This window comes from Cebus imitator, unplaced genomic scaffold (assembly GCF_001604975.1).
Source record: "Cebus imitator isolate Cc_AM_T3 unplaced genomic scaffold, Cebus_imitator-1.0 Scaffold10, whole genome shotgun sequence".
Lineage (NCBI taxonomy): Eukaryota > Metazoa > Chordata > Mammalia > Primates > Cebidae > Cebus > Cebus imitator.
The window spans coordinates 9,866,553-9,880,715 of record NW_016107325.1 but is presented as its reverse complement, the minus strand read 5'-3'; the positions used below and the strand labels follow the sequence as shown (position 1 = coordinate 9,880,715).

General features: G+C 38.2%; 1 protein-coding gene across 7 annotated transcripts in view; it reads right to left on the bottom strand.

Annotated features, from left to right (window-relative positions):
• The window catches only part of CSRNP3 (cysteine and serine rich nuclear protein 3), a 194,687-nt gene that overhangs the window by 71,490 nt on the left and 109,034 nt on the right, over positions 1-14,163 (bottom strand). For all 7 annotated transcript variants that reach the window (XM_017548268.2, XM_017548283.2, XM_037745764.1 and 4 more), the window contains one exon: positions 189-359. In XM_017548268.2, coding sequence (XP_017403757.1) covers positions 189-336 — 148 coding nt within the window. In that variant the 5' untranslated portion in view covers positions 337-359. The remainder of the gene's footprint in view (positions 1-188; positions 360-14,163) is intronic.

The window sequence follows — 14,163 nt, the reverse complement described above, 5'->3', positions numbered from 1 at the left end:
CAAAAAGCATCCTAAATAAAGGAATCTACTGAGTTACCTGGAAAATATTGCATTTTTGGGTAACTGTTCTTTGTATTTAGTTGGTTGGAAAATATACATAGCTTGAATTAAAGATAAAAATAAAAATGACACAATTAGTTTTGTTGTAGAACCATACAATTGACTTTGGTTCTGATTTCGGTACTCACGGGTAAAATGACTAGAAGTGGATGCATTGACACTGTCCCCACTGTCAGCACTTTCACTGCTGGAAACTTCATCATCTGATTCCCTCACAGAGGAGCAGGGTGAGGAGCCGTCAACTTCTTCAAACTTCCTCTTTAAAATTCCACTCATAGCTGCAGCGCTGTCACATGTACCTGTAGCAGAAACAAGAGCAACAGAGCATTGAAATATTTGACTGCTGAACGTGTAGCCAAGGTCTCCAGAGTCATTTTTGTGTGGCTTTTTATATATGAGCTGAGCTACAGCTTTCCCTTGAAAGGATCACCAAGCAGATTTTTATTTCTATATTCAAATTAACAAAAATTAAATATGAATATGTAATCATTTGATTACCAAAAAGTTTTTATATTTTGAGACATAGTTCATTTTAATGTAATATCATGATTCCTTTTTGGTGGCAAAAAAGAAAATCTGTAAAGAAAAAAAATGCCAATGTCTCCCCAAGTCCTTGATTACAACATTATATGAAATTCAGCTGGAAGGAATGCAAAACAGTATGCGCGACCTTTGTACTCAAGATCTAAAATTCAAGAAACCTAACTAGATGAGCACAATGAAGCATATTAAAACAGTTCTAAATTTTAGGTAGTTTCCATTTCGGTATTGCAATAAGGTGACATGCATCCCTATGCTACCTGGTTGCTGAAGCCCTTGCCACTTTTTCAGAAACTCCCTAAGGCTATTTACCTGAGAGATAGCAATAATTGAAGTGAAAGGTCTATGGATGGGAAATGGATATGGTTTCTTCTAAATCATTTCTCTAGGGTGAATGGACTTTCCCCTTTCCCTGGGCTGACATTTCTCCGCCTTCCCCATTTTACCTTGATTGGGCACAGTCAAGTAAGGAGCACAGACTTGCCTTGCAGAAGTAAAGATACTCTAGGGTATACACATTAAATAAATTATCTTAGATATACATAAGATCAATGTACATGATCTTACATTGCTAAGTTACATTAACTTAACTGAAAGTACGGTATTTAACTGAAAGGTTAAATATTCATTACCCAAAATGCTTGGGATCAGAAGTGTTCTGAATTTTGAATTTGTTTGGATTTTGAAATATTTGCATCTACATAATGAAGTAACTTGGGGATGGGACTCAAGTCTATAGACAAAATTCATTTCTGTATATCTTAAACATATAGCCTAAAGGCAATTTCTGGCAATATCTTTGATAATTTTGTGATCAAAACAAAGTTTTGACTCTGTTTTGACTGTGACCCATCAGATAAAGTCAGGTATGAAAATTTTCACTTGTGGCATCATGCAGGTGCTCAAAGAGCTTTGAATTTTGGAGCATTTTGGATTTTAGATTAGGGATGTCTAACCTCTACTAATGAGGCAATTCCATGCATTCTATCTTCCACTTCATTTATTTCAGTTGATTCTAACTCACATCTGAGTTATTGAGGCCATTCTCTCCTTTTTCTGCCAGATTATAGTCAGTGTATAAATCAGGGGGAAGCAAGACCCTTAACACTATTCTGAGATCCCTTTAGTACATTATCTCTACTGCTCTTGGAAATCTCTGAAATCACCTCTTTTCAGTGCAGATCACAGAGCAAGCAGCCTGTTCAAATTCCCTGAACTGGACCAGCTCTCCAAAAAGGTCTAAGTCAGTAATTTGCAAAGTGTGTTACCTGAATGAGCAGCAGCAGCATTACCTGGAAGTGAGATGGTTAGAAATGCAAATTCTCAGCTCCCATTTCAAATCTACAAATCAGAAATTCCCAGGAAGTCGGGCCAGTCACTTTTTACTTTATGAAGCCCCCAGTTGGGTGATTTTGCAGCACACTCAAAATTGTAGACCACTTGTCTGATTTCTAGTATTCTTTCCAGCCTCTCCATCCATAAACATGGCTCTTTGTTGGATGTGTCCACACACTAGCCCTAGAGGGTCACATAAACCAGCACTGAATTCCTAGTCAAAAATCTCTTCTTTGACCTTTCCTGGTGTGATTCCTAGTAAAATTTAGTACAGAATTTGTATTAGTCTGTTCTCATGCTGCTATGAAGAAACACCCAAGAATAATTTGTAAAGAAAAGAGGTTTAATTGACTCACAGTTATGTATGGCAGTGGAAGCCTCAAGACACTTACAATCATGGCAGAAGGGGAGGCAAACACATCCTTCTTCACATGGCAACAGAAGAGAGAAGTGCCAAGTAAAGGGGGAATAACCACTTGTAAAACAATTAGAGAACTCATGAGAACTCATTATCAGGAAAACAGTGTGAATGCAACTGCCGCCATGATTCAATTACCTCCCCTTGTGTCCCTCCCATGACATGTGAGCATTTTGGAAACTATATAATTCAAGATGAGATTTGGGTGAGGACACAGTGAAACTATCATTCTGCCTGTGACCCCTCCCAAATCTCATGTCCTCCTCACATTTCAAAACACAATCATGCCCTTGCAAAATCTTAGCTCATTCCAGCATTAACCCAAAAGTTGAAGTCTAAAGTCTCACCTGAGACAAGGCAAGTTCCTTCTGCTAATGGGCCTGGAAAATCAAAAGCAAGTTAGTTACTTTGTAGATACAATGGGAGTACAGGTATTGGGTAAATATACCTGTTCCAAATGGGAGAAACTGGCAAAAACAAAGGGTCTACAGGCCCATCAAGTCTGAAATCTAACAAGGAAATACTTAAAGCCCAAAATCTAGTAGTGCAGCCATTAAACCTTAAAGTTCAAAAATGATCTAATTAATTTGACTCAATTTCTCATATCCAGGGCACAATGACGCAAGAGGTGGTCTTCCACAGCCTTGGGAAGCTCTGCCCTGTGGCTTCGCAGGGTACAGCTCCCCTCCTGGCTGATTTCATGGGGTGGCACTAACTGTCTGTGGCTTTTCCAGGCCCATGGTGCAAGCTGTCAGTGGATCTTCCTTTCTGGGGTCTGGAGGATGGTGGTCCTCCTCTCACAGTTCCACTAGGTACTGCCCCAATGCGGACTCTTTGTGAAGGCTCCAACCCATTTCCCTTCTGCACTGCCCGAGCAGGGGTTCTCCATGAGGCTTTGCCCCAGTGGCAGATTTCTGCCTGACATAGAGGCATTTCCATACATCCTCTGAGATCTAGGCAGAGGCTCCCAAACCTTAATTCTTGCCTTCTGGGCACTCACAGCCTCAACACCACATGGAAGCCACCAAGGATTCGGGCTTGCACCCTCTGAAATAATGATATGAGTTGTACCTTGGCCCCTTTCAGCATGGCTGGACCTGAGGCAGCTGAGACACAGAGCACCATCTTCCCAGGCTGCACAGAACAGGGGGCCCTGGACCCACTTGAAAAAACCATTTTTCCTTCTAGGCCCCCAAGCCTGTGATGGGAAGAGCTTCCCTGAAGTTCTCTGATATGTCCTGGAGACATTTTCCCCATTGTCTTGGTGATTAACGTTTAGCTCCTCGTTACTTATGCAAATTTCTACAGTGAATTTCTTCAATTTCTCCCCAGTAAATAGGTTTTCCTTTTCTATCACATCATCAGCCTTCAAATTTTTCAAACTTTATGTTCTGCTTCCTATTGAATGCTTTGCTATGCAGGAATTTCTTCTGCCAGGTATTCTAAATATCTCTCTCAAATTCATAGTTCCACAGATGTCTGGGGCAGGGACAAAATGCTGCCAGTCTCTTTGCATAGTGAGAATGACCTTTACTCCAGTCCCCCAAAAGTTCCTCATCTCCATCTGAGTCCACCTCAGTCTGGGCTTCATTGTCGATATCGCAATCAGCATTTTGGTCAAAGCTGTTCAAAAGTGTCTAGGAAGTTCCAAAGTTTCCCATATCTTTCTGTCTTCTGAGCTCTCCAAGCCTCTAAAAAGTTCCAAACTTTTCCACATTTTCCTATCTTCTTCTGAGCCCTCCAAACTGTTACAACCTCTGCCTATTAACCAGTTCCAAAGTTGCTTCCACATTTTTGGGTATATTTATGGCAGCACCCTACTCGCTGCAGTACCAATTTACGGTATTAGTCCATTCTCATGCTGCTATGAAGAAATACATGGGACTGGGTAATTTATTTAAAAAGGAGGTTTAATTGACTCAATAGTTCCACCTGGCTAGTTAGGCCTCAGAAAACTTAAAATTATGGCAGAATGAGAAGCAAACGTGTCCTTCGTCACATGACTGCAGAAGAGAAAAGTGCCAAATAAAGGGAGGAAAGCCCGTTATAAAACCATCAGATCTCATGAGAACGAACTCACTGTCTCAAGAACAGCAAGAAGGTAACTGCCCCTGTGATTTAGCTATCTCTCACAGGGTCCCTCCCATGATATTTGGGGATTATAGGAACTACAATTCAAGATGAGATTTGGATGGAAACACAGCCAAACCATATTAGTATTAGATTTTTCATATTTCAGAAATACTTATGAAATAATGAATATTTATTTCATTAATCTAAGCATGCATTTAGTAACTATTGTGTCTGTATTTGATTCCTTGAGTGGAATAGGGTATACAAAAGAAAGTTAGATGGCTATCTGGCCTCAAGAAGCAAACATTTTCTATGCTGGGCTCCACCAAATTAAGAACACTCCCAAAGTCATGTTCTACTTACTTGCTTTATTAATCCATGTCTTTCTACATGAGTGTTATATTAACAGTGGAGATAACTGATAGCAATAGGAAGATAGATCATTGTCCACTCTTTTGAAAATAAAATCTCTATTCCTACTCAGATTATACCACTATTCAGATTAGCATATTATTTTCTCCATCTTAAAGAGTGTGAAATGCATAAAATGTTCATGCATATCTGAATAGGGTGAAGAGAAAAAAGATATTTTAAGTAAAGTCTTGAAATAAAAGTAGGACAGGATATAAATTTTAAAATGGTTCACTTCAAACAAGATGCAAAGTAATTCATGAGGGAGAGACTCCAAGACACAAAGTAATACAAGATGGAAACCTATGTTTAAAAAGCACATTTTTATAATAAGATATTGCAATGGGAGCAGTTAGAAACCAAGTTCTTTTTAAGCTCCACTTCCCCTCCTCCCAACTCCCTAGCTTCTTCAGGAAAGGTAGACTTCTCAAGAATCATGGACTTAATTGGGCTACAGGGATCCATGTCCCAACACTGTAAATGGTGGTACTTGGTACTCTTCTTGCCCTTTCTCACCTCCAAAAGTATGAGAGGGAAAATTTTTGACGAGATAATAAGAGAATTAAAAAGTCTCTTTTTCCTTTTAGTTACATTTGGGACTGTCAATATCTAAAGAAACAGAGTTAAAAGTTCATGTAAGTTCTGTCTAGGTCTTTAAAATTAAAAGAGACTGAGCTACACTCAGGTCAAAGGAAGTAAGGAACCGTTTGCTGAGAGTGTGATCAGTATTTAAGCTAACAATTAAACATTCAAACATATACCTACGCCAGTGAAACACCTATTAAGTACAAAATTGCTTGTGTAACAATGAAGTATAATACTTGTCCAATTTTGTTGCCTTTAAAAAGTATTCCCTATGTGAGTATAACAAAATGTCGTAACAAAATTTGAAGACCAAATGGTCCATTGCTTACCAGTATGTAACTCTTAATCTAGACTTAGTAGTGGAATGTTAAAGGGAGATATGTTTTTCTTCTACATCATCTACAATATCTTTCTAGGAAAGAAAAGAATATAAGAATTTTGGCAGAAGACCCTATTAATAAAGTGTTGTATAGCCAATTTGTCTGTACTGTGTTGGAGGATTGCAGTGTATGACTGGCTACATACAGAGCCAGGTGAGGATAATTAACGCCTATCCCATAGATGCTGTAGTCCTTAAATACCTACACATTATGTTTTTGTTCCTAAAGATGAGGCCCAATTAAACTTGGTAGTATACAGCAAATGAAAATGTGTCAAACATTGCAAATTAGCTTTATTTAATTAATTAATTTTTATTTGTTTTTAGAGACAGGGTCTCTGTCGCCCACTCTGTAGTCCAGTGGCATGATTGCGGCTCACTGTAGACTCACCCTCCTGAGCTCAAGGGATCCTCCTACCTCTGCCTTACCAGAACCTGAAACTACAAGCATTCACCACCATGCACAGCTAATTTTTCAAAAAAAAAATTTGTAGAGATAGGGCCTGACTACGTTTCTTATTCTGGTCTCCAACTTCTGGCCTCAAGCAACCCTCTCACTTCAATCCCCCAAAGTTCTGGGATCACAGGCATTAGCCACCACACCTGGCCCTAAAGTTGACTTTCATAGCACCAAAGCCCAAAGAACAGAGATAAAGTTGGACAGGCATTAATTTACTGTAAATGCGAAGAGCTGAAAATTGAAGCCTGGATAACAGCCATTTTATCACAGCTACTGTTGTCCAAATTATGAAACACAAGCTAATCAACGGCACCACCATTTCTCACTTACACTAGGCCAAGGGCCTCTAATTATTCTCTTGCATCCACTGCTGCTAGCTTTCAATGTGTTTTCAAGGTTGCAGGCATATGATAAATTTAAAATGCGAATCTCATCAAGTCAGTCTATAGCTGAAAACTCTTACATGGCTTCAGATTGCCTTAGGATTAAGTTCAAAATCCTCAAAATGGCTTATGAAGTCCTTAACAATCTAGCTTGTCTAACCTCTTCATCCTCATTTTGAGCCACTAGCCTTGTCATTGATATTTCAGCTCTAATAATCTTGCAGTTTCTCCAATTTGCAATTTCTCTCTGACCTTCAGGACATTTGATGTGCCATTCCTTCTGATCTACTTTTAAATGTATTTCCATAGCATTTACCACTTTCTAAACCCATATTACTTGTTTACTTATTTCTATGCTTATTACTTACTGTTTTCATCTCCTAATAAAAAATACAAGAACAGGGATCCTTGTTTTCTTTACAAATGTTTCAAGTGCCTGGAACAACAATGCCTTGTATATAATAGGTGCTCAATAAATATTTGTTCAGTGAATTAATACAAACCTTTAATATCCATACCTTAATATCTGTTTTTGTTGTTGTTGTGTTTTGGTTTTTTTCTGCTAAACTGAAAGCTCCATAAAGGCAGAAATCGTATGCATCTTATTTACCACTCTATCTACCCTAACAACCTATTTGGTTGAATGAGAATGAAAATGAGAGATAAAACTGATCCCAAAGCATCATGCAATTTTTTTTTGTACGCAAGCAACACAAAAGCCAATTCTAGACTAGCTTAAGCAAAAAATTTCTGTTGGGAAAACCCTGGACTAGTTCAAACAGTCTAAGACAGAGCTTGAAACCAAAACTTAGGAAACAGGAACTGGGACAGCTTCTGAGATTATGGCTGTAAAAATTCCTTCTCTGGAGCTTTGCAATTACCAGGTCTAAGTTCCAGCAACTTCTCTCTGTGTCATAGTTCAAGTGTAATATTCCAAAGGCTGAGCAATTTTTTTGACCTATCTTGGGTCAAATGTCTGCCCCTTGATCATTCAACTACATGGCTATTAGGCAGAGAGGCATTGTGAACAGGGGCCACCTGGCTGGGTACTACTCCAGAGACTTTCACTCCGAGGCTTGAAGTTCAATCGTGTTTCAAAGCCAGTATCCTCTCCTTATCTGCCACTGATTTATCTTATTTTTGGGCATTTATCATAATCTATGAATTCACATCTTGGCCACATTCTCAGTTTGGAGTTCAATAGACAAGAAGACATCTTCAATAGACAAGAAGACAACTCTTTGTCTATTGCAACATTTAATTAAGAACTATTTTATTTGAAAACATTAAATAAACATGTTATGATCTCAGAAATCTGTTATTCTTCATTAACATATACTGTTTAATATTTATATTAGATACGGCCATTGCCCAGAAGCTTGTGAGCACATTTATGAAAAAGTAGCAGAAAAGTACAAATGTTTTCAAATCTCTCCACAAGAAAAAACTGATGAAGAAACAATACTAGATTTTCTATGATTGTAAGTACAGTTGTTTCATTTAGTATATTTCTGTCCTATTGGGAAGGCAAAGCTAATGGTGAGTTCAAAGGGAAAAGTATCAGAAGCCAGAAGCATATTAGGGGGAGGGTTTGACTAAAAATGTCACATCAAGAGGACAGATAAAATCATACATTTTAATGCCTGTGGAAGAATGGCTGAAGCAAACCTTTGGGTATATCTTGAAAATTTATTTATTTTACTCTCTTTTGACATTCTAAAGATTCCACAGCTTTCACAGATAACTCATTGAGTTCTTACTATCCCACTGATATTCATCTAATGTTTACTTATTTTTTCTTCTTACATTTTGCCCCATTTCCTGTTTTGTTATCTATCATAAGGAAATGACCACAGAAAACATGTCTTAAGAACACCATAAATTCCCCATTTCTGAGGAGCAGGTAACATGATTTGCAGAAGAACCACTTTAGGGTTGTCAGATTTAGCAAATAAAAATATAAGACACCCAGTTACATTTAAATTTCAGATTTAAAAAAATGATATTTGGGACATACTTATACTAAATTTTATTTGAAATTCAAACTGAACTGAGAAATCTACTTTTTTTGTTGTTGTTTTTCTAATCTGACAACGCTCAATGGTGCTCTTGGTGAGAAAGTAAATTACTGTGCAATCAACTAAAACATCTAAATAGGAAAATTCGTCTAGACTGGAACCACTTACATGAAAATTTCTGCCCTTGAACCCTAGTAAATAAAACATGTAAGGTCATTAGGGTGAATAATGAATTTACCAAACAATCTGCAAAAGTGAGTGGTGAGTGATGGTTAATAGATTAAGCACAGGCCTGCCTATCACTGATGTAGGAAGAAATGAACTTGACAGGAAGTAACTTTGGCATGGCAGAAATTTCCTAATATGGTAATGGGATGTTCACTTTAATGAGATGTTATTTCATTCCTGGCTGGATAATGAAAGGAAGGTGAGGTGTGAGTGTGCTGGGTCCTTAATCCATGCAATGTGCAGTACATGAGCCTTAGGTGATATTCTATCAGCAACAATAGGAGGCATCAAGAACCTCTTTGTTCACTTTTACTTGGGCAATTGGGTCCTTTGCATTGCTGGTTTTGTATTTAAGCAAAGTGAGAGTAACTTTTAACTGCAATGATAATTAACAAAGATTCTTCCACCTTTGAAATTTGGCAAAGGTGGAAGATTTTAGATCAAGGGGCATTACATGGTGGCATGGGAGGGGGGATTTTTCACGATTTGTGAAAGTGCAAAATAATCTATTTTGCATTCTTCCAGTAAATTCTTCCAGCAAGCACAAAACACTAAGAAACTATGATAAAGTTCTATTCCAATGAACTTAATAAGGTAAGGGTGCTGCTTCAATCAGCAGTGGGCTGAGGGCCCAGGAAGTACCAATGTTTGCATTGAGCTGCAGAGGAAAAGAAGCTTTTCTTTTTTACCTTTACTCAGAATGGAACGTAATTGTGATGTTTCTTCTGATTGCTTCACCAAATTCAAATGGTGAAGTGAGAGACATTGTAACAAGTTGATGATCATACCTGTAAGTGGCTCGTCTGTGATAGCAGATAGGAAAAGCTTAGCTAGCAAAGGTAAGACCATTCACAATGTCAAATTATCAACCAGTTGGTCTACTGGGCCAGATAGAGGATGAAGAGGACAGTGGCTCAATTGATATTATGTAGGTTTTATTCCAATATTCAAGAAAAGAAAACTCAGTTAAAAAAAAAAAAAACTCATGCTATGATATTTTTATAATTTTGAGAAATATCTTTAGTTAACCAAATGTTTCTAAATATCTGAATAAATGTTTAACTGTTAGTTTAAATTAAATCCTTTTCATTCTCAACTTTTTAAAATCATGATTTTGAGTAATCTATAATATTCTGTCCTTATACTATTATGTTAATCTAACATCGAATATAGTCTAAATCAAGCTTGTACAACCTGTGATGTATAGGCTGCAATGCGGCCCAGGACAGCTTTTAATGCAGCCCGACACAAATTTGTAAACTTTCTGAAAACATTGTGAGTCTTTTTTGTTTTTGTTTTAGCCCATCAGCTATCCTTAGTGTTAGTATATTTTATGTGTGGCACAAGACAATTCTTCTAATATGACCCAGGGAAGCCAAAAGATTGGACATCCCCTAAACTCTTTGCTACATGACCTAATCATGATTTTAAGCAGTTGCCCTTCTAAAATAAATTGCTTTAGTAGGTTTCATAAAATCAGAGCAACTCTGAATTTTTTTCTAGGCTTTTGACTCTGTTATATAAGCTTTTTGTTGTTTCAATCTTTAAACAAATTATCTTCCTTCTTTTTCTTCTTATTCATTGCACTCTCATATTCTTTGTACAGCAGCCTGCAGAGTTGGGATAGAAGGCGGCAAAGGCCATCTCTTCAAAGCTGAGTACTATGTGACATTATATTTCCTTGGCATCACCCATAGTGGAAATAGATTCCAAGTGTCATTTAGAGGACCCTCTCTTTGCTACTACCTAGCTCTTTGTTTCAGTCATGTGATCCTAGCCTCACCTGCTTTCCCTAAGGGTGATTCATACCCAGGAGAGTTGTGTCAGAGGAGTTCAAACCAGAGCGACTCCATCTTGAGTGAGGGCTGGGACTTGCTGGGATGCATTCCCATTAATTTAGGTATTATTAGCCTCTAGATGTTTACAGTTAAGAGATCAGATTGATAGTGTTTACTAAACAGACTCAGACTTGGGAGTGTCCTAATATCCCGATATCTTGAGAACAAAAGCATTCCTAATTTTACTATAAAGATAATAATATTGATTCTTGCAAAATATTGTAATTAAGAAAATTAATCCTCAACCACAAACCCTCGTAGCAGAGCACATCTCCCCATCATCTTTTTTCATCATATCTACACAAGCATTGTAGCTACAGTAGACGCATTACTCCTCTTGCTTTCGGAAATGCCCTACTCTGTCTATGAGTAGCTGCTCTTTCACCACTGTACTTTCTTCATAAACTTGCTTTTGCTTTTCACTGAGGACTCACTCTGAATTCTTTCTTGTGTGAGATCCAAGAACCCTCTCTTGGGGTCTGGATTGGGACCTCTTTCCTGTAACTGTTGTATATGCTTGTGTTTGTTTAATTTGTTCTGTTATTTGTTTCCAAGGTTTAATGTCATTTATGTCATACTTAATTTTTTTGTGAGTTTTTTTTACTAGTATAAAACATGAAGACCAGGGGAAGTATAAAACAGGAGACTATTATGTAAAGGGATATGGGAAGAGGAAGAGGCCTTAAATAGATCTACTATGTGCCAGTTACTTTACAATCTTTTATCTTACTGCATCTTTACAACAATCTTGGCCATGTTACCCTCGTTTTACAGTTAAAGATACCAAGCTACAGAGAGATTAACTACTTTGTCAAAGTTTCTTACCAAGCCAGGGTTAGAAGTCAATGCATCTATACTATGCTTCCTCCCACTGGAGTCTTTTCCAGCAAATCACAGATGGTAACTACAATGCATAATATTTTTAATTTTTTAAAAATGTGCACATGCATGTGGGGAGAATGCTCCTTTTAAAGCCATATTGAATGTAATTGTTTGTTGGAAAGCATGACTTTTAGGTCAAACGATTGCCACTGAGTAAGCAAAAAGTGTCTTGAACATTTATCATGTCATACATTCTGAGAATGGTTATGCATTTTTCTAAAAGAAAAGAAAAGGATATATATTTCTACCAGAGTCATTTCTGCTTAAATCCATTTGGCAAGAAATAAGCATATCTGCCGCCAAAAGAAGAGGAATTTGGCAATGATTTTACAAGGTAAAATCTCACAAGGTGTTTCCATGGGGCACTACCAATGTGAAAAATGCTGCTGGTGGCTTGCCAATGTGAGAAGCACACATTGGCCAAATGTACCTCACTTGTCCAGGTGTCTGCTTAAGCCAAGAACCCTGGGAGCACTCCTGGCTAATAAATACTTTTGTTGGAGAAATAATCATTGTGGGGTTCCCAGATTATATATGAAGTCCTTATGCCAGACTTGTTTGTGACTTTGAGTTAAAGGACTGAGTTACTTTATGTGCAGTGGGTCACAACATTTCTGCAGTTTGACGGTTTGCAGTTTGAGAATTTGATTAAGAAATGAACACCTTCTCCAGAAAAAAAAAGTGCACAAAGGAGAAATGCATGCCATTTCTTAGGGGCTCCCAGGATCAAAACCTCTCCTTTGGTGATTGCACCATTTTCCCAGCTTTGGTGGGTATCCAGAACCTGGAGAAATGATTCACTAGGGACACTTTCTTTCAAAGTATAAAGGAAGCTTATAAATCTGTTGCCAATATTCCTTTTACCATTAGGGTCATCCACTTCCTAGAGCAGGGCTCTTTCTAGCTCCTTCAGTTTCTCCTAGCATTTGTGCCAAAGGACCTATTGCATCTGCTGGAGACATTTCCAGGGGATTTCTTCACTGTTGTCTTGGCTGCCACATACTACTCAAACAACTACCCAAAACCGGCCTCATCGGCAACTTTGTGGCTTGAGGAATACTTGAAAAGAATGGTTCTAGGTTAAGGTACACTTTCCTAGACAGTACCTGTTTTTCCTAAAAGATGGTTAGATAGCCTCATTCCATTTATAGTAATTCCAGTTAGCATTTAGTGAACACCTACTATAGGCCAGATTTGTAACCATTCTCTGTAATCTTCCACCACATCCTACCAGGTAGTTTTAACAAAGGAAACTGAAGCTTCAGCAGTTTAGGTCATTTGCTTGAGGTTTATGACTGACTCAGTCCTTCTCTGAAAATATTCCTTGACCAGTACCACACTGGGCTTAAGTAGACTCTCTGCATTCACACCACCTGGTCTATGCATTTATCAGCACTTAGACTCTATTGTAATCCCTGTTCAACCCGATGTTTTTCTCATACTTGATTATAAAATGCTTTGCAGATTGAATAGGTATTCCAGAGCCTGCTCAGTAAATGAACGGACATAAAATTGGAGTCCTAATCCTGGACCAACTACTAACAAGAGGCATAATTTTAAATAGGAATATTACTTCTCTGGGTCTTGGTTTGCCCTTCTATGAATATAAGGGGGCCAGGCGTAGTGGCTCATGACAGTAATCCCAGAACTTTGGGAGGCTGATGTGGGCGGATCACCTGAGATCGGGAGTTTGAGACCAGCCTGGCCAACATGGTAAAACCCCATCTCTACTAAAAATAGAAAAACTAGCTGGGTGTGGTGGTGCATGCTTGGAATCCCAGTTACTTGGGAGACTGAGGCAGAAGAATCGCTTGAACCCAGGAGGCAGAAGTTGCAGTGAGCTGAGATAGTGCCACTGTATTCCAGCCTGGGTGACAGAGTGAGAGGAGGGTGGACAGGGCATAACTAGTAAAACAGGCTGTGATACAAAGCAGGACCTACTACCTGAGAATGAATGACAAAAGCCGTGACTTCTATGCCAAGACTGATGCATCTAATTGTTCATACCCGCTTCCCTCACCCCAGTGGCTAAACTGACTTTCAAACTACTGTTTTCAACTATACCATTTTGCCAAATGGCAATTGATGATCATTTTCTAGGGCCAAGAGAAATTTATCCTGCTGATAAAAAGGGGGACGGCTATTCCATTTACTAAGAGGTTCTGCATGACTCTCTCTGGCTGGGAGGTACTCAGGAAGCTTTCCATGTTACTTGTACTTGTGTGCCATTGTGATTAGTATTCATACAAGAAGGCCAGAGTTTGGTTTTGAATGGCTCTTGGTCCAAAATATTGATCATCATTTGGCATTTGGCAAAATGGTATAGTGAAATACTCTAGTTTGAAAGTCAAAAGTTCTTCTCTAAAGTTAACTTTTAAGATAGTGTTTTAGTTATCAAAAACAGGAAACAATCAAAAACACGATAAGCCTTTTAAAACTGTCGAAATTTGATCAAGTGCTTGGTATAAGCCTATTTTTTCCTCTCTAACAACAAAAGTACCAAGTGAAGTCAATGAAAAATTTATTTTACATGCTTGCTATTAAGGCAAAAAA